This window comes from Drosophila takahashii, chromosome 2L, assembly GCF_030179915.1.
Source record: "Drosophila takahashii strain IR98-3 E-12201 chromosome 2L, DtakHiC1v2, whole genome shotgun sequence".
Classification (NCBI taxonomy): Eukaryota; Metazoa; Arthropoda; class Insecta; order Diptera; family Drosophilidae; genus Drosophila; species Drosophila takahashii.
Genome location: NC_091678.1, coordinates 30,621,776 through 30,648,302, shown reverse-complemented (window position 1 = coordinate 30,648,302; position 26,527 = coordinate 30,621,776). Strand labels below are relative to the sequence as shown.

Below are 26,527 nucleotides of genomic sequence, written 5' to 3'. Positions count from 1 at the left end.
TCGTGTAGTATTTCTTATCGGTGCAGAACTTACGTGGTGATTGCATAGTATGCTTTGGAAACAGAAACAGATAGGTAAACAATTTTTAGAACCAAGTCTTCCATTGCTTAACATGTACACGCGCAAAGTATTTAAAATTTGTGTAAAACCTAAGCAATCATAGAGCATTGGCCATGGTCAAGGACGCAGAGCAGTCTAGTCCTGCATCACCTGCTCAGCAGAAAGAAGATTCCAATCCGCCAATCTGGAGGGTACGGAAGCAGAGGAGAGCGCACTTGTACCTATTAGTATTATTCTGCATTGCCGGCAGTCTGGCTGCCTGGTTGTTTCACGCCTTGACTTCCTTGAATCTGAGCTGGAAACTGCCGCAACTTTACCATCTTCCCACAGCCCACTTCTTGCAAACTCGGGATGAGTTCGCACTGTACTCCGTGGAGGAGCTTAACGCTTTCAGAGAGTTCTACGATAAGAGCATTAGCGATAGTGTCGGGGCCAGTTATACAGAGGCGGAGCAGACAAATATAAAGGAGGCTCTGGGGGCTCTTCGAATGGCCCAGGACATGTACCGTGCGGGAAAGGATGATAAAGCGGCGCGTTTATTCGAGCACGCTCTTGCTTTATCCCCCCGACACCCTGAAGTTCTGCTCCGGTACGGAGAGTTTCTTGAGCACAGGCAGCTTAACATTGTTCTGGCGGATCAGTACTACTTTCAGGCCCTAACTATCAATCCGACCAACTCCGAAGCGCTAGCCAACCGTCAGCGCACTGCTGACGTGGTGCATAATCTTGATGAGCGCCGTTTGGAGTCGCTAGACTCCAAAAGAGATGCTCTATCTGCCATCCACGAGTCCAACGCCGCTCTTCGGCGGGCTAAAAAAGAAGCCTACTTCCAGCACATCTACCACTCGGTAGGCATCGAGGGTAACACTATGACGCTGGCACAGACGAGGTCTGTCCTAGAAACTCGCATGGCTGTAGAAGGTAAATCAATCGACGAACACAACGAGATCTTAGGGATGGATCTAGCTATGAAGTACATTAATGCTAGTCTTGTGCAAAAGTAAGTGGCAGATTTTATTAAATTAATAAAAATTTATTCATTTATTTTTTTGTCCAGAATGGAAATCACTATTAAGGACATCATCGAGCTGCATCGTCGAGTTCTAGGACATGTGGACCCAATTGAAGGGGGCGAATTTCGTCGTACTCAGGTGTATGTGGGGGGTCATATACCGCCCGGCCCGGGAGACCTTTCGCTGTTGATGCAGCGCTTGGAGAGATGGCTAAACTCGGAGCGTAGCAACGAAATGCATCCTGTCAAGTGAGTGTAATGCCCAATTGGCACTGTGTTTTGTTTTTCTATACTTACACAAAATAATTTAAGTCTTAAGCAAATGCGTATGAATAAATATGACATAAACGAGAACTATTGTAATATTATAATAATTATTAAATATATCCAAGAGTCTGCAACACCAGTTTGTAACGCAGTGAAGAAGACGATTCCCTATAAAGTATACATATATATTCCTGATCAGGATCACTAGCTCGCAAATAACAGTTGATCGTTTCTCGCAGTCACCAAAAAACTGTCAGACAATTACCGCTCACCAGTGTCTCTTGAACGCACGGTCTGTGCCATGGTGGAACTATACAAGGTGATCTCGTCGCGAGAGCTGCCCTCTTTTGAGGACGTTATTTGTGCCATCTATCTATCTAGCTTTCTCATTCTATCGCTTAAGAGAGACAGAGAGGTAAACATATTTAACGTCCTCAGCAGAGCTGACGAGATCACCTTGTATAGTTTCACCATGGTCTGTGCTTAACCAAAAACCAATTTCGTGTTTCCCTTTTGCTCCGATTATTCGCTGACCGTTTTGCAACGAGCGAAGAGAATTTAAGTCTTTTGCATTTGTGTGAGTGTATATGCGAATGATCATGATCAAGTAGACTGCAGTCTATTTGCAAACCACACTTGCTTTTGTGGATTCGGTGCGTTTGAGTGTTTAAATTTTGGTGTAAAAAATGGGTTGCTATCACAATAAAAAAAGTGCACATTTTTTTTAATTTAATGTAGAAGACAATAAATCTAATGACCGTTTTCTCGTCCGCCTGGTAAATTTCAGGTATCGTAATTCTTATGACTTAAAAAAAAAATTAGAAAATAATTATTTTTAAGTCTTATTTTCCAATTTTTATTATAAATATTGAAAATAAAAATTGAATGCCAATATCTTTTAAACCAATCTGAATATTGCAAAAATCTAAAAACAGGATTGATCTTCGAGTCAATACCTTTAATATGAGATATGACACGGTCATGTCCAAGGACATTTTAAGGACTTAAAATGGCTTTTAATCTCTAAAGATTATAAAATGAAAGACCGATTTTTAAGGGGATACGACCACAGCCCAAACCGTAAGAGCTAGAACTGCCAAATTTTTGCACATTATTCCATTGGGGGTGTAGGCGCCCACTAAGGTCCGACATCTCCCAGTGGCCCCAAACAGCTCCAACATCCATATTTTGAGTAAAAAACATTAGATGTACTTAAGCTTAACTTCTAAAGTGGTTGGAATTTCGAAATTTTGATTTTGATGAATTTTAGGTCTTGAAAAGGCATAATTAGAAATCTAAAAGAAATTTCGATATCCCCCATAATTTGGGGGCTACATTTAAAATAAACTTTTCAATTTAAAAAATCTAAACCGCTGCTCCGATCAAGATGATTTTTGGCTCAATAGTTATTCTATGGCCCAAATGCTTAAGTTTAATTTTGCAAGTTTTTATCATTTTTATACCCGTTACTCGTAGAGTAAAAGGGTATACTAGATTCTGCAAAAGTATGTAACAGGTAGAAGGAAGCGTTTCCGACCCTATAACTATATATATTCTTGATCAGGATCACTAGCCGAGTCGATCTAGACATGTCCGTCTGTCCGTCTGTCTGTCCGTCTGTCTGTCCGTCTGTCTATCCGTCTGTCTGTCTGTATGAACGCTGAGATCTCGGAAACTATAAAAGCTAGAAGATTGACATTTTGCATGCAGATTCTAGGAGTTCCTACGCAGCGCAAGTTTATTTCAAAAGGGTGCCACGCCCCCTCTAACGCCCACAATCGCTAATATACGATTTTAAAAATTTTAATATTTCGGAAAAGTAAAAATGTAGTTTTATGTTGTTTATCAATACCTATCGAAATGTAGATGAAATTTTTTAAATCGGACCATTCGTTAAAAAGTTAAGGCGGATCAAAGTTTTTATCTCCATCTCCTTCGCACTTCCTTTAGCTGAGTAACGGGTATCTGATAGTCGGGGCACCCGACTATAGCGTTGTCTCTTGTTTTAAGTATTTTTAACGAATTTATTTAGATTTTCTAAGTTATTATTGCGTTTCATTTTTTGGGAGCCTGCCGAGAGAGCGAAACCCAGCGAGCGGATGGCAAATGCTTAGGTTTTATTTTTCAAAAAATATTTTTCATTTTGTAGCAGAAGTTAGAGCTTTATTTAATTACCATGGAAGAAGATAAACAATTACTAAAAATTCTGTAAACAAAGCCAAAATGTTTCCAAGTTAAATATTAATCTTAAGATGCGAACTTTCGACCAAATACGTATGTACATAATATGTACTACATATGCATATTTGGATATCCCACCGGGAAAGTGAGAAGGTGGTTCTTTGTGTGCTGAAAATCCTGTTCCTTTTAGCAGAAAGTGTTGGAAATCCTGTTTCTTTCAGCAGGCGACGGTGTAGGGAAAATGTAAATTCCCTAGGAAAACCACATAGAAACCTCATTTCCCCCTTACTTTTTGTGTCACCCCCGTGTATTTTGAAACCAGAGACGGAAGAAATGTAAGGGGTGAATGAGGTTTTGTCCCTTCCGCTTGTATGGAGAAACCTCTTAAAAATATGTTATTTTCCAGAGGAATGTTCCCGCTGGGATGTTTTGATTGTACAATACATGTACAATACAATACATACACACAATGTGTGTTTATGTTTCTACTTGAAAGTAGATAATGTGCTTAAATACAAATAAAATTATTAATTTCCTTTTATCCAATGCAAAATTTGACGAGCATAAAATTAATAATAAAAATAAATTTTTCGTAAACCTAACCGAATATAAAAAAAAAAGTCCCGGTTCGGTTCCGGTTCAATTATAAAAAAATTCGGCGCTCCGGTTTACGGTTCGGTTTGTTTTCTAAAAAAAGCAGAGCTCGTAAAAAAAGGTCTCATTGTGCTTGTTGTCAGAAAAAAACCCCTCACATACTGACCCCATACGAAGCTGTCAGAGAGAGACCCTAAAATTTCGTTTGCCTTAGACTTGCTCTCTGCTCAACCGGTGAGAGATTTCGTTTGCTCGGTCGGGTCTCTGCTCACCCGAGACCCTTTTCGTCGTAAATATTCGGAAAAGGTCTTTTGAGCATGTATGTGTGCTTCTCGTATAGCTCGGTAAAAATTTTTATGCAGCTTGTACGTATGTGTGCTGTCATATAGCTCGGTAAAAATTTTTAGTCAGTCTTATTGACTAAATTGAGACGGACGCTGTGAATTGTGATAACTTCATAAAATGAACAAGGAAGTGCATTTTTTTTTTAAGTTTGAAAAATCGGTCAACAAATCAACGTGCAACATATGTGGCGCCAAACTGGCTGGAAACCATTTAACAAACTTAAGGCGGCATTTAATAACGAAGCATAAGGATGCCTTTGATGCACTTAAAGATAACAATATCAAGACAACCATAGCAAAAAAACGCAAAATTTCGTATGAAACAAGCGAAGAGAGCATAACATCATCGCTTGTTGAAATGGTCACCACTGATGGTAGACCATTGATTTTATTGGACAGCAACGGCTTTCGGGGTATAATGAGTCCTATCTACAATGATCTCCATATGACCCCAATAACTTCAAGGAACATAATGGACCATGTAAGAGCTAAAGAAATCGCGATCAAGAATGAAATTAAGAGTCTTGTTAAGCGAAAGCTAGTATCGCTCAAAATCGACGCAGCGACTAGATTGGACAAATCTATTTTAGGTATAAACCTTCAAACAATGCAGTCCACATTCCAAAAGAACGAAATCATCATTAAAACTCTCGGAATGGTCGAGCTCAATCAATCCCATACAGGAATGTATATAAAAAATAAAATTTTGGAGATTTTAAAGGAGTACGACATTGAGGTTGAGCAAATTTTCAGGTAAGGATATAATTAATATTGATACCAATTTTTTAAATATTTAATGATAACTGTATTAATAAATAAACTGTCATTAACTAGCATTACATCCGATAATGGCCGAAATATGGTGAAGGCTGTTGAGCTGTTAAATGATGATGCGGTACAGGAGAAAAATCGCTCTATAATTTTTGTTTTATCTATCTCTCTCTCTTTCGCTCTCTCCCAAATGCTTTCCCTGTCACAAAAAATCTGGGACAACAACACAAGCAATCCCAGCAACAAAAATAAAGACCTTTTGTAGGAGACCCTTTGTTGTTTTGCTCACCTACTTACTGTCAATATATGAGCGACGAACGATTTTGTTCGTATCGAGCGGTCAGTTGGGGACCGATCCGAGTGTTCCGGTCAACCGAAACCCGAGACCGAGACCGAAACCGAGGCCGAGACCGAAACGAAAAAAGGGTTGTTGCTCAGACCCTGAGCTAGACATTCTCAATTTTTGGGTCTTTCAACTGAGCAGCCCGAACCGAAAAATTCGGTTGACCGTTTTTTACGAGCTCTGAAAAAAAGTGAACCACTCCGAACCGGAGTGGTTCAGCTACGGAATGGTTTACAGCCCTGCAAAAGACTGTTTACGAACACTTTTTCGCTCTTATGCTGACCCTCAATGAGCGATCGTTCAGATGAATCGTTCTTTCTAAGTTGTTGCTGAGTGAGCATAACAAGAACCACGCAACTGAGAGCTGTTAACCGAAAATCAAAACAAAGAGAAACGAAAAGTTCTGTTCAGATCGAGAGCACACGTGCATCGTTTTTCTCGGTTGTGTTAGAGTGCAGACCGCAAAACGAAAGACGGTTGAGAGATATTTCCGAGATATGATCACTAGGGAAGTCAATATAGCCATTTCCGTTTGTTCTGATTCCGTTCGCGAGATCAGCTTCAAAGCCAGCAATCTAAAACATCACAGTCGTCCCAAAATATGTGAACGCAGATTAAGTTTAACAAGAAAGGAAGCTAGCTTCGGCTAGCCGAAGCTTATATACCCTTGCAGATCATTATTTTTATGATCGTTCCTATGGGAGCTATATAATATAGACGTCCGAGTTTTGTTCAATTTTATTCAAAATTTTAAAATGTTAAAGAAATGCTATATCCCAGTAAAGAAGAGAATGTAATAAAAAAATTCTCTCACTTCGCCTCCTTTGCGAACGTGCCGCGGTATTTCACGACCGAGCCTCGTCTGCTACCTCAAAATTAATTACGCGGGTCGTGGCTATGCGTTCGGCATTTCGAGTTCTTATCTGCGAAGTATTTCGAGCGTATTGGAATTTACTACGATTTATTGATCTTAGCTCTGAGCTCTGAACTGAACACATAAACACTTTGAACTCAACTGTACTGAATACGTTTTGGTTGTTATGATTTCAAATTCAAGTTCAAAATCACCACGCCTACATGACATTTAAAATAAAATCTTACTATTCCTATGGGAGCCATAAGATATAGTGGTCCGATCCGGCTCGTTCCGACATATGTACTATCTGCAATAGAAAGAAGCCTTTTGGGAAAGTTTCACCGCGATAGCTTTAAAACTGAGAGACTAGTTCACATAGAAACGGACAGACGGACATGGCTAGATGAATAGATGGCTATTGATGCTGATTAGGAATATATATTTGACTGAAATTATTGCAGAGGGTATTCTGCAAGCGTATAAAAAGCGCCACGATCGGACGTCCATACCCTAATGCCTTTATATAGACAGTTTAGACTACTAGAATCATTTTCGAATATTTCAAAATTATGCGAGACGTTATATTACACAGGACGACAAAATTTACCATGTGTCGGTGCTTAGGCCTGCCACCATTTTATATTGATAAATTAGGCTTTTCTAAGCATAAGTTGCCATTACACCTATAGTCCATCAGCTCTGGTATTTGCAGTTTTTTTATTTAAGGGGTTATATACCTTTTTTGAGCGAAAAAATTGAGGGAACTTTGGATTTTTTTTTGGTATGTAGCAATTATTTTATGACACTAAAGTTATTTTTTATTGATAGTACATGTTTTTATCGAAACAACAAGCCTTTGTTCTTAAAAAAATATGAATAATTTACGAAGTTATGGCAATTCTTTCGGAACCCTTTTTTTTTATAGCGGCTTGCGGTGACCACGATGGAAGTCCAGCAGGTCAACTGATATCAAAAAACCAAAAATTTTTAGTTAGTATAGTATTATTTCCAGTTCGTGAACGATTACTTTTAAGAATATTTCCTTTTTTCTGCATACAGTAACAATTTTTCCAAAAAGTTGATTTTTCAAGTTCTAAAAATTTTATTAAAAAATTCTGATCTGCGAAATTAAAATTGGCGCATAAAAACTGAATCGTTCACGAACTCGGCACAATCATTACAAATAATTTAAAAAAAAATTGAAGAAGATCGATCAAATAGTTCTTGCGCAATCGTAGACACAGCGAAGGCACTTTTGGAAAAACACGACTTTGAGATAATCGCATTCAAAGTTTTACGTTGACGTTGCAACTATTGAAGTCGAGCGCGTCAAAACGCTGTTTTCCTATCGAACTATTATTCGGGTCTATGAAAATTTGGGAAGATGTTCTCTAGGGGATATACTTTAAGATTCAGCAAAAAAAAAAATTTGTTTTTTTTGAAAAAAAAAAGGTATATAACCCCTTAAGGAAATCACAATTTTTCTTCGTCTTTTGGGATATATCTTCAAGAGTGGTTAACCAATTTTGGTAATCTTTTCGGAATTTAATAGTTACATGTCTCTTTTATACGGTCGTTTTTGAAAATTCATTTTATGTTAACCACAAGAGAAGGTGGTCGCATTTAAAGTTTTAAAGTCATTGAAAAGTTTTAAAGTCTTCATTTGTGAACAGCGTTTAAAAAATGAATGCAAATATTTTCTTCTACAATGCATTTTTTACCCATGCCCTTATCAGATGTTTGTGAACAGTTTTGGACTTTTTAAAATTGTTTTTTTACTTCCTTCCCAGTAACGATTCACAAACTGTGCCCAAACATGTCACTTTTTTAAGTAAATATTTTTGAGCACAAGTTACCCTTGCTTTAAACATATTTAAACTTGGGCGTAAATTAAAAGCTGGAGGGTGATTACAATTTTGGTATTTTGGCCCCCATAGATTCGTAGGCTATGCCCATGTGTTTATGTTCAAAACAAAACAACTTAGACCGCTTAGAATTATGTTATTTGAAATTGTGACAAGTTTAGACACAGTTTGTGAATCGTCACTGGGAAGGAAATAAGAAAACCAATTTTAAAAACTCCGTAACAATTCTCAAATATCTGATGAGTGTCTTACGACTTAGGGACATAAGGTATCTTTGGGTCAAAAGTGCATTGTAGAAGAAAAAGTGGGAAAAAAGTCCGTTCTTTTGGTTGAACTCTAGTTTCAACAAGAGAGAACGCTATAGTCGGGTGCCCCGACTATCAGATACCCGTTACTCAGCTAAAGGGAGTGCGAAGGAGATGGAGATAAAAACGAATGGTCCGATTTAAAAAATTTCGATAGGTATTGATAAATACCATAAAACTGCATTTTTACTTTTTTGAAATATTGAAATTTTTAAAATCGTATATTAGCGATTGTGGGCGTTAGAGGGGGCGTGGCACCCTTTTGAAACAAACTTGCGCTCCGTAGGAACTCCTAGAATCTGCATGCAAAATGTCAATCTTCTAGCTTTTATAGTTTCCGAGATCTCAGCGTTCATACGGACAGACAGACGGACATGGCTATATCGACTCGGCTAGTGACCCTGATCAAGAATATTTATACTTTATAGGGTCGAAAATGCTTCCTTCTAGCTGTTACATACTTTTACACGAATACAATATACCCTTTTACTCTACGAGTAACGGGTATAAAACTAGGGTCTTGAAAATTATAATATATACTGCTTCTGCGCGAACAGAATTTCGTTTTTTTTCATTTTTTTTAAAAAACTTTACGGTTGTAAAAACACCGCGCGGTTTTTTCTTTTTAAAATATTTCACCATTTTAGCATTAAAAAACAAAAGAGAACGTTATAGTCGGGTGGGTGTCCCGACTATCTAATACCCGTCCCTCAGTTAAGGGGAGTGCGAGGGAGATGGATATATAAAATTTTGATTGCGCATAACTTTTTAATGAATGGTCCGATTTGAAAAATGTCTTCTACGTTTCGATAGGTATAAATATACACAACAAAATTGCAAAATTAGTAGCGATTGTGGGCGTTAGAGGGGGCGTGGCGCTCGGCTGACATAAACTTGCGCTTGCCCAAGAATATGTGTGGGTAATACTTTCTAGCTTTTGAAGTTTCCGAGATCTCAGCGTTCATACGGACAGGCAGACGGACAAGCGGACATGGCTAGATCGACTCGGCTAGTGACCGTGATCTAGAATATATATACTTTATGGGGTCGGAAACGCTTCCTTCTAGCTGTAACATACCCGAATACAATATACACTTTTACTCTACGGGTAACGGGTATAAAAATATTTGTTTTCTTGTAGATCAACATCTTAAAATTATACAAAAAAAGTTTTAAGTCAATTGGACAAAAACTTTGCACAATCACCGCATCAAACACCTTACGAGCCGAAGCGTCTTCATTCATACGGGCAATGTGGCCCAGCCAGCGAAGTCTTTGCGATTTCACTCGGCTGGCTACGTCAACATCACCGTACAGCTCGTGGTTGTATTTGATGCGATAAACATCGTCCACGCAGATTGGTCGATTGTCTGCGTCACTGTCCAGCACTCCGCACCATATAGAAGTACTGGAAGAATGAGCGTCTTGTAGAGTGTGGTTTTTGTGCGTCGAAAGAGAGCTCTACTATTGAACTGCATACTGTGCCCAAAGTAACACCTGTTGGCAAGTGTTATTCTCCGCTTAATCTCCAGACTGACATCATTTGTGCTTGTTATAGCAGTGCCTAGGTAGATGAACTCCTTGACGGACCCAAAGCTATAGTTCTCTGCAGTCAGCTGAGAATCAAGACGCCGCGATTCTCTGCTAGAGCACACCATAAACATTGTTTTCTTCCTATTCACTGGTAGTCCTACTTTTGCTGATTCCTTTTCAATAGCCCCGAAGGCTCCTGTGACATCACGCTTGGTGCGGCCAATGATATCAATATCATCAGCGTAACCAAGGAGCTGGACACATCTATTGGTTAATATCGTGCCCGTCCGATGCACACCAGCCTTTCTTATAATACTCTCCATTAGAATATTGAAGAGCATACAAGTCAGCGAGTCACCTTGTCTGAGGCCACACTTGGTAGTAAAGGTTTCGGATTGGCCACTTCCTACCTTGACAGAGCTGATGGTGTTGCTCAATGTCATTCTGCAAAGTCTAGTCAGCTTTGCTGGTATTCAAAGCTCAGACATGGGCTATCAAATGCGGCTAGTACCCTAATCTCTAAGGCTTTAGGTACGTAACTTCATCTTTAAGTGTGTTTTTCTCGAAACCACGTTTCGAAAGTCCGTGTTCATCGGCATTTCTAAACGGCTCAACCGATCGTTTTCAAATTTTTCGCATATTTTTCAGCATAAAAAAACTCGCCCCCTGGAAAGCGTTTTTTTTAATATTTTTTAACTTTAAATATTTATTTTTTAAGCCGAAAGTCCAATTTTTTAACTTTAAAATATCGAAAAAATTCTCCAAAATAAAAAATTAAAAAAAGGGCTTCCCAGGGGGCGGGTTTTTTTTTAATACTTAAGCGAAATGTAAAAACAAAATGAAAATCCGATCATTTTTAGCGGAGGTACAGTGAACACCGCAAAACGTCTTTTTTTAATAGTGTTCCAGCAATCGCTTTGCCACCAATATATTAGCCTATAGTATCGGCTATAAAAATAAGTGGACGTTATTTAAATGGCACTTAATAATATACAAAAGGTTTGAATTAAATCCATCCAACAAGTTTTTATAGAAACAAGAAAGGAAGCTACCTTCGGCCAGCCGAAGCTTATATACCCTTGTAGATAAAGTAATGCTTACTTAGTGCTGTTCCAGGAATTCCAATTTTGTTTTTAAGTAGTCAAGATTCAAAACGCCTACTTCCTACAATTATAATGAATTTTCTTATATTTGTTTGAATTTTCCTATGGGAGCCTTAAGATATAGTGGTCCGATCCGGCTCGCTCCGACATATGTATTACCTGCAATAAAAAGAAGACTTTCGGTAAAGTTTCATCGCGATAGCTTTAAAACTGAGAGACTAGTTCGCATAGAAACCGACAGACGGACAGACGGACATGGCTAGATAGACTCGGCTATTGGTACCCTCTACAAGGGTATAAAAATCGCAAAGTTGGTGGATTTTTTTGTGCCAAAGACCATAACCTAACCTAAAAACCCAAGCTAGAATTTTTTTGTTTTTTTTTTCCGATTTTGTCTGATTCGGTCGGTTCCGACTTATATACTACCTGCAATAGAAAGAAGACTTTTGCGAAAGTTTCAAGCCGATAGCTTAAAAACTGAGAGACTAGTTTGCGTAGAAACAGACGGACATGGCTAGATCGACTCGTCTAGTGATGCTGATCAAGAATATATATACTTTATGGGGTCGGAAACGTCTTCTTCACTGCGTTGCAAACTTCTGACTGAAATCATAATGCCCTCTGCAAGGGTATAAAAAGTACAAGAGAGAACGTTATCGTCGAGTGCCCCGATTTTATGCGCGGATTTGTATTAACATTCAGAACAGTTTTTTGGAACGATAAAAACTTACTTAGAAGTGCAAGAATAACATCCTTCTGGTCTGTAGGACAAAATGATCTCATCTGAAATTATATTGTTTATGCACCTTGTACCATCAGCTTGACCTAAAAATAAAACATACATATTCTAAAAATGAGAAGCTATAATAATTTTGACAAGACAAAGTTATAATACCCTTCAAAATTACTTACCCAAAAATGCATTCTTGATTAATAGCACTTTTGTTTGAACTCGAAAACAACTTATCACAGTTAGAACGCAATTAAAAAACGCGAAACAACGGCGCCTGCTTTTCAGAAATAGAAAAAGAATACTGAGCGAGAAAAACAACATCTGCAATTTCAATCTCTCTTGTTGTTGTTTTCCCTTTGCCACGATCGCGCTTGCATAATTTGAGAGAGAGAAATTGGAAGAGCGTCGTCTATGGCGCCGTTGGTGATCTCGTCGCGAGAGCTGCCCTCTTTTGAGGACGTTATTTGTGCCAGTCTCTATCTAGCTTTCTCATTCTATCGCTTAAGAGAGACAGTTAAGCCCGATCAAAGTTTCATATCTCTATATCCCTAGCACTACCCTTAGCTGAGTAACGGGTATCTGATAGTCGACTATGGCGTTCTCTCTTGTTTTTAAACGTGACTTTTCACAACAACGTGTTATATGCCAGAAAATAAGAAATCTCAGAGCTAGACAGATTAAAGTTTTAAAGATTATCGTTAAAGTCTACGCACGACAGAAGTGAAACTTGTAGTATTTATTTATTTATTTATTTATTTATTTATTTATTTATTTATTTATTCCGCCAATGGATTAGATCCTTATCTGGCTAGTAAGTATGGACGAAAGATATTAAGATATTAATTAATGTAGATATTAATTGTCTTTATTTTATTTGTCTTTCTATTTGATGTTCTCTCGTTCACGTTTCGCTTTTGACTGACTCCGCTGCGTGATCGCAGCTTTCCAACAACCCTGTTCTCTTGTTCTCTCTCATCTCCTTTTCCAGAGAGTGAGATAGCTATATATGTTTTGACAGATTGGTTAACATGTATAAGAGAGAGACAACTATCTTATACATTCTAACGGAACTTAAAAGTAAACAACAACAATATCACCAAAATGTGTATCCTAATGCGCAATTTTAATAATGCGCAATATTCTTAATGCGTAATTATAATGTAGCCTGCTATAACTCGGCCATTCTGACACTGGAGATCTCCTGATCTCTCTTTTGCACTTTACCTAGTTCAATTATATTACAAGGTAATCTTATCTCTATACTTCTATCTATTATTTTACATATTTGCACTTAATTAATTTACAATTGACATTATTTGTCTATCCGGATTTCTTATCAATTTCTTTTCATCCAATGTCTAATATTTTGTGAACTCCAAACGCCCTGATAAGGATTTCGTGTTAGCTGAAAACCTTCAACATCTTTCAGTAGATATCTATCATTTTTCAAAATTTTATCAATTTTATACGGTCCCTTATTTTTTGGTATTAACTTTCTGGAAACTCCTACCGTACTGTCAAAATTTTTTACCATCACATAATCACCTAACTTATACTCAACCGCTTGTTTTCTTTTCTGGTTGTAATACTTTTCATTGCTTTCTTGAATTTCCTTTTGACTTTTTTCTCCTAGTTGCCTAATATCTTCTAAATTTCTTTCCCTAACTGTATCTATATTTACTAAATTTTCTAACTCTTCTCTCAACTCATCTCTAGTCTCATTTCTCTGTATTAATCCAAATAGCATTTCACTCGGGCATTGCTTTATACTACGATGTTGTGTATTATTAAGTACAAATTCCACCTTTTCTACAACTACATCCCAATGTAATCCATTTTCAACTTCTGTAAATTTCGCTATCATTGGACCTAAGACTCTATTTATTCTTTCCACCTGGCCATTCGCCTGCGGCGAGCCCGTGGCAATTTTTATATGTTTAACACCTACCTCACTCATAAATTCTTCAAACTGTATTGATGTGAAACAACTTCCACGATCTGATATTATACATCTCGGAATACTGTATGAACGAAAATAGTCTCTTAACGCATCTATTGCTTCTTTTGAATTAGTGGTTTTCGTTGTATATAACCTAACATATTTCGTAAACCCGTCTACTACAGCTAATATATGCTTTTTCGATCTTCCCGCTGCTACTGGCCCGTAATGATCTATATGAATTATATCAAACGGTTTATTCCCTCTAGGTATACTATGTAAAAGTCCATTCTGTTTCCCATTTTTTGGTGCAAAAGCGATGCACTTTAAACAATTTTCAATATGTTTCATAATTTTTTCTTTAGCATTTTTAAACCAGTACATTTTTCCAATTGCATTTAGCATCTTATCTCTTCCTATATGACCCAATTCATCATGATATTTATACAAAATGTGTTCTTCCATCTCCTCAGGTACATAGAAAAGCAACCTTCCATCATTTGTTTTCCTATAAACCACACCATTTCTCATTTCAAACAATTTATCCTCACCCTTTTCTAACAATATTCTAATATCTTTAATTTTCTGGTCTTTTCCTTGACATATAACTAAATTATCCTCCAATGTGTTTGCTTCCGTTATCAAAATATTCGTACATCGACTTAACGCATCCACATGTTGCATTTTCTTTCCAGCCCTGTGCACTAATTCAAAATCGTAATCTTGCAGTTCTAATGCCCATCTCGCAATTCTTGGGTTAATCTCTACCTTATTTAATGTCAGTGTTAATGAATTACAATCAGTTATAATTCTAAAGTGTTTCCCTTGTACATAAATCCTAAATCTTCGCAATGCATATATTATAGCTAATGTTTCCAATTCAAAACTATGATATTTTGCTTCAGTTTCTGTGGTTCTTTTCGAAAAATAAAATACTGGATGCCATCTTTGATCATCTTTCTTTTGTAACAATACTGCTCCAAATCCCAATGCGCTTGCATCACAATGCAGTTCAATTTCATCCTTATAATTATAAATTGACAAAACCGGTGCTTCCAGTAACTTTTCTTTTAACATTTCAAAACATTCTAATTCTTTTTCTTCAAAACTAAATTTTCTTTCTTTTCTTAATAAATCATATAAAGGTTTCGCTAACGTTGAAAAATCTTTTATAAATCTACGAAAATAAGAACACAGTCCTAAGAAACTTTGAACAGCCTGTGTTTTCCCTGGCACTGGAAAATTTCTTACCGCTTCTAACCCCTTATCGTCCGCTCTAACACCGTCTTTCGAAATTAAAAACCCTAAATATTTAACGCTTCACTGCAAAAATTCACACTTCTCCAATCTTAGTTCTAATTTATTTTCTTTAATCCTTGCCAGTACTGTTTTTATAGTCTTAAAATGATCCTCTAAACATTTGCTTGCAATCATAATATCATCCATATAAATGATTACTGTGTTATCACGAATCATATCTGCAAAAACATAATTTACAAATCTTTGGAATACATGTGGAGCATTCTTTAGGCCCATAGGCATTCTTAAAAACTCAAATTGACCTAACGGGGTTACGAATGATGTATATTTAATCGACTCTTTTTCAACAAAAACATGAAAATATCCGTTTTTTAAATCCAGTTTCGAAAACACCGTTTTCCCAACCAGTTTATCTAATAGATCATCAATTAAGGGCAATGGATAATTGTCCTTAATTGTCATTTTGTTCAACTTTCGGTAATCAATACATAACCGTAATTCTCCAGACTTTTTTTTCACTAATACTATTGGAGACGCAAATTCCGAACAACTATGTCTAATTATTCCTTTTCTTAAATATTCATCTAACATATCTTGCAACTTTTCCTTCTCTGTGTACGATAATCTTCTTGGCGAAGAGCTAAATGGTTTGCCTTTTTCTAATTTAATATTCATTTCCCATTTTATGTCAGGCTCATCCGGCTTATTTGCATTTACATAATTGTCTTCCAGTAATTCAACGAACCGTTTTTTTATATTGTACCCTACTTCGTCACATATGTTGTATTCCGATTCACCATTTTCTACACAATTTATCTCTAACATTTCTCTTTCAAAGTTTTCTTCTAATGTTGATCTCCTTATTTCCTTTCTAACTATTTCATTTATGTCTTCCTTTCCAATTACTGTCTTATATTCTTCATTTCTAACTGTTTTCTTTTTATCTTCATTTCTAACCGTTTCCTTTCTTTCTTCATTTCTAACTGTTTCCTTTCTTTCTTCATTTCTAACTGTTTCTTCTCTCTTATCTAATTCATTTATAACTTCTTGTTTATTTCTAACATATTCATTCATGTTTTCTACTTTTTCCACTGTAACCATTTTCAAGGCGTTTAGATCAATATTTAAATTACATGCATCCATAAAGTCTCGTCCTAACACAACATCAAAGCCCATAGACTCATTATCCACCACATTTAAATAAAAATAAACATTTATTGAGTTCTTTTTAATATAAACTAAAGTTTTTCCAAAACAATTTAGTACACTCTTGTTTAAACCATAATATACCGTTTTTACCGGCTCTAACTTTACTTCATTGGGGATTTCTCTAATTTTTATGAACGAGATTGGGCTTCCTGAGTCTATGAGGCTTTCTGTAATAATTGATTTTAACTTTTGAGTTTGAAAAAATATTCTAAATAATCTTACATATTGGTTGACGTCTCCACTTTTCTTCATTTTGCATTCAGCTACCATGTGGCCCATTTCTCCGCACGCGTAGCATGATCCTGGTACACGCTTCGGCTTCCAGCAATCCTTGGCCCAATGACCCTTGGAGTTACAGTTGTGGCACCGTGAATCTGAGTTGGACCTTGAATGCTTTCCATCGGTATGCCTTCAATCAATCCATCAAGCAGCTCCTCCATGTCTATATTGATTTCCCTGGCAAGCATCATTTTGTCATCGTAATAGACAGTAAAACGTTCCTCCGGTTTCCACACACGACTTTCGAAAACTCGGCGCTGTTCTGCTTTTGACATTTTTCCACCAAACGCCAGTGCCAAATCTTCCAACAAAACTCCAACTGGCATACTAATACGGTTGGGATCTGCATGCAGCCACTGCAATGCGTCACCCTTCAATTTACCGATGCACAACAGATGCTGCTGCATATCGCTGAGCTGGTACAAATTCGATACGTTTTCCAGTTGCTTGATCCAGGTATGTACTCCTGCTTGGCCCGAGAATTCGAATACAATTTCCTTCGCAAACGCCAGTGCTGACGAATACCAATCATTTTTGTTAACACCAACAGGCTTCTTCTTGTCAATTTGTTCGGTGCACTTTTTGTCTCCGGCGCCACCCTTCCTGTCGTCGTTGTTTTTGACGGTAAAACCTCTGCCGCTGCCATCACCGTCGCCGCCCTTGCCATCACTGTCGCCGCCCTTGCCATCACTGTCGCCGCCCTTGCCATCTCTGTCGCCGCCTTTGCCATCACTGTCATCACTGTCGTCGTAAACGTCATCTCTGCCATCACTGTCGCTTGGCAAAATAATTTTTGCTGGAATATATGAATTTCCAGGAAGGTGCATTTTTCCTAGAAAATCCATTGCTGCTTTCATCTCCGAGTCAAACATTCTTAGGAATGCCAAATGCTCGACTTTAAACATTGGAGCCGCTGGTTGCACTATGTTCTGCTCCATTTGTACGATCGCTGATTCGCCCTGTCCCCTGTTGGCTCCATCAACTTCGTCAGATTCGTCCTGTTTGCCTTTGGCTTTTTCGGACTCCTCCGCTTCTATCTTCTGCCGCACACTTTCCGGCACTTGCAGCCACCGAGCCCACAACTCCGCTTTGGACCCCGTGGTGACCAAATTTACTGACGCCAGCCATTTTTTTAATAGCACTACTCTAGCGTTTATAAATTCAATGTTTTTGTCCATTTTGACGTAGGCTTTTTAACCACTTCTGATTTTGTGGACGAAAGAAGAACACTTGTGTAGATATTAATTGTCTTTATTTTATTTGTCTTTCTATTTGATGTTCTCTCGTTCACGTTTCGCTTTTGACTGACTCCGCTGCGTGATCGCAGCTTTCCAACAACCCTGTTCTCTTGTTCTCTCTCATCTCCTTTACCAGAGAGTGAGATAGCTATATATGTTTTGACAGATTGGTTAACATGTATAAGAGAGAGACAACTATCTTATACATTCTAACGGAACTTAAAAGTAAACAACAACAATATCACCAAAATGTGTATCCTAATGCGCAATTTTAATAATGCGCAATATTCTTAATGCGTAATTATAATGTAGCCTGCTATATAAGTTATAAACTTAAAACTAAGACTAAGAACTACATAAAAAATATTCCCTAAGTGATTGCCTAAGCATATCCTTCTTGGATCCCCAACATAACCGGATGCTGGCTGGTAGGGAGTTTAATAAACGCAAAGCCCTTAAAAGTGGCTCATCCCGAGCATAATTGGTCCTAGCAGCACTTTCAAAAAAAGGGACCATGGTACGGAGATTCCTGGCTGGGGCATTAAAGGTAATTAAACTCAATAAGAAAGGACTATCAATGTTACCAATAATTAAGTCGTTCACGAAAAGTAGGCCCGCTACTGAACGCCTGTCTTTAAGACTTAAAGTATGTAGTAGGCGGCATTGACTGGAGTAAGATGGGAATGGATCAGAAAAATGCAACGGCTGGAGTGAAAACTTCAGAAATTTTTTCTGAAGCCGCTCAACCTTATTGCTATGCACTGCGCTTGAGGGATTCCAAATAAATGAAGCATATTCCACCCTTGAGCGAACAAATGCAGAAAACATTGGCAGTCTGGCGTACGGGTCCCTAAACAATACAGTATTACGTTTGACAAAACCGAACATAGCATATGCTTTGGGCAAGATGTAATTAATGTGGTGATTGAAAAGGAATTTGCTATCAAAGAAGACCCCAAGTATTCCTCTTTCGTTTATCATTTCAATATCTCTTTTTTCTGGCTTAGGTTAGTTTAAAGATTATAGGTCAAATGATTCAAGGACGAAGCATGGATTTTGAACGCTGTATGAACGCTGAGATCTCGGAAACTACAAAAGCTAGAAGGTTGAGATTTTCCACACATATTCTTGGGCCTCCTACGCAGCGCAAGTTTATTTCAGCCGAGCGCCACGCCCCCTCTAACGCCCACAATCGCCCATTAACGATTTTAAAATGTGTCCTGCGCCCACATCTTTAAAGATTTCCGAGAAGTATAAATGCAATTTTGTTGTGTATATTTATACCTATCGAAATGTAGAAGACATTTTTCAAATCGGACCATTCATTAAAAAGTTATACGCGATCAAAATATCTACATATATATATCTCCCTCGCACTCCCTTTAGCTGAGCTACGATTATAGTCGGGACACGAACCCGAGTACAGCGTTCGCACTTCCTTTAGCTGAGTGACGGGTATTAAATAGTCGGGACACCAACCCGACCATAGCGTTCTCTCTTGTTTGTTTTAAGTTTAAAGAAATTAAAAACTCATTTTTATACCCGTTACTCGTAGAGTAAAAGGGTATATTGTATTCGTGCAAAAGTATGTACCAGCTAGAAGGGACCATTTTCGACCCTATAAAGTATATATATTCTTGATCCGAGTCGATCCGATATAGCCATGTCCGTCTGTCCGTCTGTCTGTCCGTCCGTATGAACGCTGAGATCTCGGAAACTATAAAAGCTACGCAGCGCAAGTTTGTTTCAAAAGGGTGCTACGCCCCCTCTAACGCCAACACACGCTTATATACGATTTGAAAAATTTCAATATTTTGGAAAGGTAAAAATGCAGTTTTATCAATACCTATCGAAATGTAGAAGAAATTTTTTAAATCGGACCATTCGTTAAAAAGTTACGGCGGATCAAAGTTTTTCTCCATCTCCTTCGCACTCCCTTTAGCTGAGTAACGGGTATCTGATAGTCGGGGCACCCGACTATAGCGTTCTCTCTTGTTTTAATTAGTTAACAGTTAATATACTAATGTTTTAAATCTCTTACCAAGTTAATTTGAGGACGTTATTAATTTTAAATGGAATTTTGAAAAAAGTAGACAAAAACTTTTTTGGTGCAAAATGGTACACGACTCTCACAGCTTAAATCTGGCTAGAGCCTTTTTCCCCAAATGTTTTGTCACAAAAAAAAACTACAAAAAAAAATAAAAAAAATTTTTTTAGTGGAAAAGTTTTGAGAAAATTGAGTGTCTCAACTTACAGACTGTCTCAACCTACAGACCTCTCCCCTATATATATGTACATATATATATATATACATACATATATCTCTTCTTTCCTCTCTTCGCTCTGAGCGCGCTTAGAGAACACAGAGAACGTTCGTCAGCGGTGATAGACAAGAAGAAGATTTACGTGACGGTCATGAATTGGTTTTACTCCGTCCCCGAAAATGCACAACGCGCCTAAAGATGCAGCTCACTAACAGTACGCTATCTAAACTCGATTTTCCCAATCGTAAAAAGATCACGGTCGGTAGACAACCCAAGGTAGTCGACAATCCGGGGTCTGCAGCACAGCACAGCACAGCACTGAAGTCAAAAGCTAAAATAGATTCGGTTTCCGAATGTTAAGTACGTGAGATTTTGTTGCATGAGGCATTCGAAAAATCTGTTAAAAAAAAAGTACAGAACTGAAGCTGTTAATATATTTTATAATGTATTAAACTTTCTTTTCGTATTATCCTAAAATTTCTAAAAGTATAAATTTTCAGTAAAAAGAGTTATCACGACTTGAAAATGTAAAGACTTGACTCTTCAAAAAGTTTAGAGCTTCCGGATCACAAGCTGCCTTTTCCCGATACTTAAGTACTCGGTCGGAATTTGCTTAACGCTCAGTGTTATAAAAACTATTTAGCTCGTTGACACAGCTTACACTGGATTAAAAAACAGTTTTACAATTTTGTTAACACAAAGCGTAAATCTTCAAGTTACCCATCAACACTTAAATTTGAAAATTCTGCCGTAAACACTGATCAGGCCGTAGCCGATCTTTTTGCACAGTTTTTCCTAACCACCTATTCAACACCTTTTCAAGTACGTCTGATCAGTCTTTCCCATATGACAAGCCTAAATCAAACTTTATTTTTGGCCTGGCATAAGTGAAAGCTCACTTCTTTTTGATTTGCAAAGGGTAACACCAGTCTACTCTGCGGTTCCTGACGGAGTCCTTGGATGTGTGTTCAAGTATTGCGCTGAGACTCTAGACCATTGCACAAACTTTTTACTTTGTCTTTAGAAACGTAAGTTTTCCCGCATAGATGTATGGAATCGTTTGATATTGAATGTATTTCAAAGCTGTCAGCTATTCTAATGCGAGTTAAGTCCGGTGTACCACAACGAAGTTATCTTGGTCCGCTCCTGTTTACATTATTTATAAATGACTTTCCTCGAGTCTTAACAAAGTCAGTTCTACTTATGTACAATTTAATGATCCCGCACATAGTTTAGCTTTATAATCCGATCTCAATGCATTTCAAACATGGTGTATGAATAATGACTTAAATTTAAATGGTTCTAATGTAAACTAATGACCTTTTTTCCTGTCAGCCCTTATATTTTGAGCGGTTGTGTGTTAGATAGAATAACGCATGCTGACGACCTTGGAGTCTATATGGATCCTAAACTTAAATTTTCTGATCACATTCCTACTATGGTAAATAAAGCCATGGGCGTGCTTGCATATATCAAAAGGTGGTCAAAGGTCCTGTTTGGTGTTCGGATGGATATAGACCGGATTGAGTCTGTGCAAAAAACTATTTAAAATATTTAACTTACGGGAACTTAACTGCACACAAAAAAATTTGCTTGGTAAAATTGACCAACAAAGATAGTTACGTAACTATTAAAATAGTTACGTGTATTTTGTTTTTGCTTTGGGTTTGTGTCTTTGCTTATTTTGTGTATTTTGTTGTTGTGAAATGACTATTTACTTAGTAGCAGGGACCGTAATGATTATAAGTTTTATCCAAAAACTCAATCTTTAATGATTATTTTTTGAGTTTATTTATTAATCCAAAAATAATCGTTATTTTTTGAGTTTTTTGTAAAACTCTAAAAGTAATGATTATTTTTTGAGTTGTATTTCAACTCTAGAAATAATGATTATTTTTGGAGTATTATTTTCCGCTTGACAAATAACGCTTACTTTTTGATTTTTATTTTCTGATTGAAAAATAAAACTTATTCCTTGAGTTTTATTTTTTGATCAAAAAATAAAACTCGAAGTCCAATTTCTTTGAATTTAAGAGGTTTGGCTTTAAAAGCGGTTAGCAAATGTACTAAGTAGACCACGGCCAACACATTAAGGGCACTTTTAATTTTATACAATAACCGGAAACCGCCAAAAACCAAGAAAAAATTCTCTGCCTAAAACTTACATATAATGAAGCCAAATCAGGTGTTATGCGTTCGAAAAGCAGAAAGGTGGCCAACTTTAAGAATGACTGACCCAGGGTGGTAAGATTATAGACATCATCTACTTTTGAAAATATAATTAATAATTTAATAATTTTAGGATTTATTTTTAAGGCAGAAATAAATTCCAGAAAACATAGTCAAAAATCTTAAAAACATACAGCTGCGGTCAAAATAGTAGTAGTGTTGCCGCCCTGTGTTTTTAAAAGTTTGATGTTGTAACTTTTTTTATCCAATTAGTCTAATAGTAAAATTATAATCAATACAATATTACCAGAAAAAGATCAATTACAACAACAAACTTTAAAATAACCAGGGCGGCAACACTACTACTATTTTGACCGCAGCTGTATACTTTTATGTTTTTTGACTATGTTTTCTAGAATTTGTTTCTGCCTTAAACAAATTATTCTAAGTATGGAGTTCGAAAGATAAAGAGTGTATCTTTTAAAAAACTTATACATCGAATCAAACTATGCATCCTTTTGCCTCTGAGATTTCTGGAAAGTTGGCCAATTTAAGCATTTTTCGAACTTTGAGGTCCTTTTGCTAAGAATCCTTGCGTCGGGGAACTTTTCGGAAAACGCAGTTTAGGTAAATTTAAAAAACACTAAAAATGCTGCACAGTGTAATCGATGTTGAAAAAAAGATGATCTTTTACAGAATTTGCGCTTTTTATATCATATAATAAAGTGTCTTTGGTGACGCCATTTTACCAGTATTTAGCTACATGGCCATCATCTATTTAAAAATTTGCGATTTTTTGTTTATGTTTGTGTTCCTCTCTGGATTTAAGAGTTTATCGGCAACACCTAAGATTCTTTATCATATAAGAATACAAACCGCGAATTCTTTAGAAACATTTAAGAACAGTGAATCACCTTAGCTTCTTGGTGGTCTGCGGTGGTGGTCTGCGGTGTCACTACCGATCGCTAGGATCGCTCTTAGATGCCCATTTTAATTTGGCACACGACTGCAGCGTTACTTAATGTTTTGCTCTACTTGCTTAAGACGAGTACTTTGTCTTTGTTTTTGGCGGTTCCCGGTAATTGTACAAACTTAAAAATATCCTTAATTTGTTGGCCGTGGTCTACTTAGTATATTTGCTAACCACTTTCACAGCCTAACCTCTTGAATTCAAAGAAATTAGACTTCGAGTTTTATTTTCTGATCAAAAAATAAAACTCAAGGAATAAGTTTTATTTTTCAATTAGAAAATAAAAATCAAAAAGTAAGCGTTATTTGTCAAGCGGAAAATAATACTCAAAAAATAACACTGTGCAGCATTTTTAGTGCTTTTTAAATTTACCTCGATGGATGCTATATTTTTGGATTCGTTACGAATTCCCAAGTTAAACTGCGTTTTCCAAAAAGTTCCCCGACGCAAGGATTCTTAGCAAAAGGACCTCAAAGTTCGAAAAATGCTGAAATTGGCCAACTTTGCGGAGCTCTCAGAGGCAAATGGATGCATGGCTTGGTTCGAAGTTAAAACTTTTTAAAAGATACACCCTTTATCTTTTAAACCCCATACTTAAAAATTTTTAAGATTTTTTTTAAGGCAGAAACAAATTCTAGAAAACATAGTCAAAAAACATAAAAGTATACAGCTGCGTTCAAAATGGTAGTAGTGTTGCCGCCCTGTGTATTTAAAAGTTTGTTGTTGTAATTGATCTTTTCCTGGTAATATTGTATTGATTATAATTTTACTATTAGACTAATTGGATAAGAAAAAATTACAACATCAAACTTTTAAAAACACAAGGCGGAGACACTGCTACTATTTTGACCGCAGCTGTATGTTTTTCAGTTTTTTGACTATGTTTTTTTGAATTTATTTCTGCCTTAAAAAAAATCCTAAAATTATTTTATGTATGGGGTTTGAAAGATAAAGGGTGTATCTTTTAAAAAACTTTAACTTCGAACCAAGCCATGCATCCATTTGCGTCTGAGAGCTCCGCAAAGTTGGCCAATTTCAGCATTTTTCGAACTTTGAGATCCTTTTGCTAAGAATCCTCGCGTCGGGGAACTCTTTGGAAAACGCAGTTTAACTTGGGAATTCGTAACGAATCCAAAAATATAGCATTTATCGAGGTTAATTTTTGATGCTGCATAGTGTAATCATTATTTCTAGAGTTGAAATAAAACTCAAAAAATAATCATTACTTTTAGAGTTTTATAAAAAACTCAAAAAATAACGATTATCCTTCGAGTTTTAAATAAAAATTGGAAAAATAAAAATTAAACCGGATATTGAAACTATGGTGCTTAAAAAGTGTACTGGTATAGTTCTTTTTTTTCTAGGATTGTTCTTTGACCATGATTTTTTTATTAAAAAAAAAATTAATAATGATTATTTACGGTCCCTGCTTAGTAGAATTGACAATTTTGCTGGTTGGGGCCTGTTTGACAATTATTACAGTTGATTTTACCAAGTTTTTTTTTTTGTGTGTGGGATACAAGACTAATACTGTCATCCTACTCTAGTATATTACCTCTAATTAATTTAAAATCATTAGTTAACCGTATAAGCATGCTTGGTATTACGTTTACTAGGAATATTATTCATGGTGATGTGGAGAGTCCCGATTTACTAGGTCGCCTGCATTTCAATGTGCCAAATAGATTCACTAGAACTATATCCCCTAAACGTCCGAGCAGTTGCCGGCTAAACTAGCGAGTTTTCGAAAAGTGGTACAACTAATGTTTCTTATATCGATAACACCATATCATACACCAGGACATTAAACCAACGTTTTGCGACAGACAGACAAACTGACATACAGCTTCCATGGGAACAATAGTGTGAAATATAACAATATTTGTTGTTTTTTTAGAATTTTTCACATATATTACGTTGTTTATTATTTTCTATTTATACTATTCTTGTCACATTTTCAACGGTAATAACTTCTGCTGAAAAGTTTTTAGGAAACGTTGATATTTTTATACCCTTGTAGAGGGTATTATAATTTCAGTCAGATGTTTGCAACGCAGTGAAGGAGACGTATCCGACCACATAAAGTATATATATTCTTGATCAGCACCAATAGTCGAGTCTATCTAGCCATGTCCGTCTGTCCGTTTCTATGCGAACTAGTCTCTCAGTTTTAAAGCTATCGCGATGAAACTTTCCCGAAGGTCTTCTTTCTATTGCAGGTAGTACATATGTCGGAGCGAGCCGGATCGGACCACTATATCTTAAGGCTACCATAGGAATATTCAAACATATATAAGAAAATTCATTGTTACTTTGTAGGAAGTAGGCGTTTTAATTCTTGACTACTTAAAAACAAAATTCAAAAATAGAAACGCTGAATCTGGAATCCCTGGAACTGCACCGAGTGAGTATTACTTAATCTGCAAGGGTATATAAGCTTCGGCTGGCCGAAGGTAGCTTCCTTTCTTGTTTTTCACTCGGTTGAGCTAGAACACGTAGAAAACAGCTCCTCATTTTTTTTGTAAATCTGAAATAATTCTTTCTATTCCACAGTTATGCAGCCCTGGCACATTACAAGTTAGTTCACATTCATCCCTTCATCGACGGGAATGGACGTACGTCACGATTGCTAATGAACACGCTGCTGATGCGAGCAGGCTACCCACCAGTGATTATACCAAAGCAGCAGCGGAGTAAATACTACCATTTCCTCAAACTGGCCAATGAGGGCGACATTCGGCCCTTTGTAAGGTTTATCGCAGACTGCACAGAGAAGACACTGGACCTGTATCTATGGGCCACTAGTGACCTGCCTCAACAAATTCCTATGCTCATCCAGACGGAGAGTGAAGCCGGAGAACGCCTCGCTCAAATGCAGTCTCCTCCAAACGTGGCTCAAAGGTCATCAATATTAGAATTTTACGAGTCCGGGTCTGGGTCTGGTTACGGGTCAATACCATAAAGAACTCATCTAGATGTCTGCATATTAGCAATTTTTTAATTATACAATCGTGGCTTTATTTTGTAAATTAGTGTAAAGTCGGAGAAATCAATATCACTAGATTTTTATACTGACGAAAATAATAATGAAATACTGTGATCATATTTATGCTTAAGGACATCCAATTGTGTACATTATAATCCAATTTGTTTTGTTATAATATTTAACGACGATATATACATTAATCTATATCACTCGAAAAAAAGGTCGAGTGAGCCGATTTTTCCAAAA

At 36.9% G+C, this 26,527-nt stretch overlaps 1 protein-coding gene across 4 annotated transcripts; it reads left to right on the top strand.

The window, feature by feature from the left end:
* Positions 1 to 33: 33 nt before the first annotated feature.
* Fic (FIC domain protein adenylyltransferase) lies at positions 34 to 26,527 on the top strand. Of its 4 annotated transcripts, XR_011419066.1 has the most exons (4): positions 34 to 1,060; positions 1,118 to 1,321; positions 16,639 to 17,110; positions 17,205 to 18,932. XR_011419066.1 is itself a non-coding variant. In XM_070216893.1 (3 exons), the coding sequence occupies exons 1-3, from the start codon at positions 174 to 176 to the stop codon at positions 25,516 to 25,518; spliced, it is 1,095 nt and encodes a 364-aa protein (XP_070072994.1). In that variant the 5' UTR covers positions 34 to 173; the 3' UTR covers positions 25,519 to 25,533. The 4 variants fall into 4 exon arrangements, 3 of the variants coding, with proteins under 3 accessions (XP_070072994.1, XP_044249676.1, XP_017011075.1); XM_070216893.1 differs by lacking the exons at positions 16,639 to 17,110; positions 17,205 to 18,932 and adding an exon at positions 25,515 to 25,533; XM_044393741.2 differs by having other exon boundaries at positions 16,639 to 18,932.

Excerpts from the sequence above, each read along its gene's own strand:
- Fic (XM_017155586.3), top strand. The coding sequence starts at position 174 with ATGGTCAAGGACGCAGAGCAGTCTAGTCCTGCATCACCTGCTCAGCAG. Across the intron at positions 1,061-1,117 it reads AATGCTAGTCTTGTGCAAAA|AATGGAAATCACTATTAAGG; the intron begins GTAAGTGGCAGA and ends TTTTTTGTCCAG. Across the intron at positions 1,322-25,848 it reads AACGAAATGCATCCTGTCAA|TTATGCAGCCCTGGCACATT; the intron begins GTGAGTGTAATG and ends TCTATTCCACAG.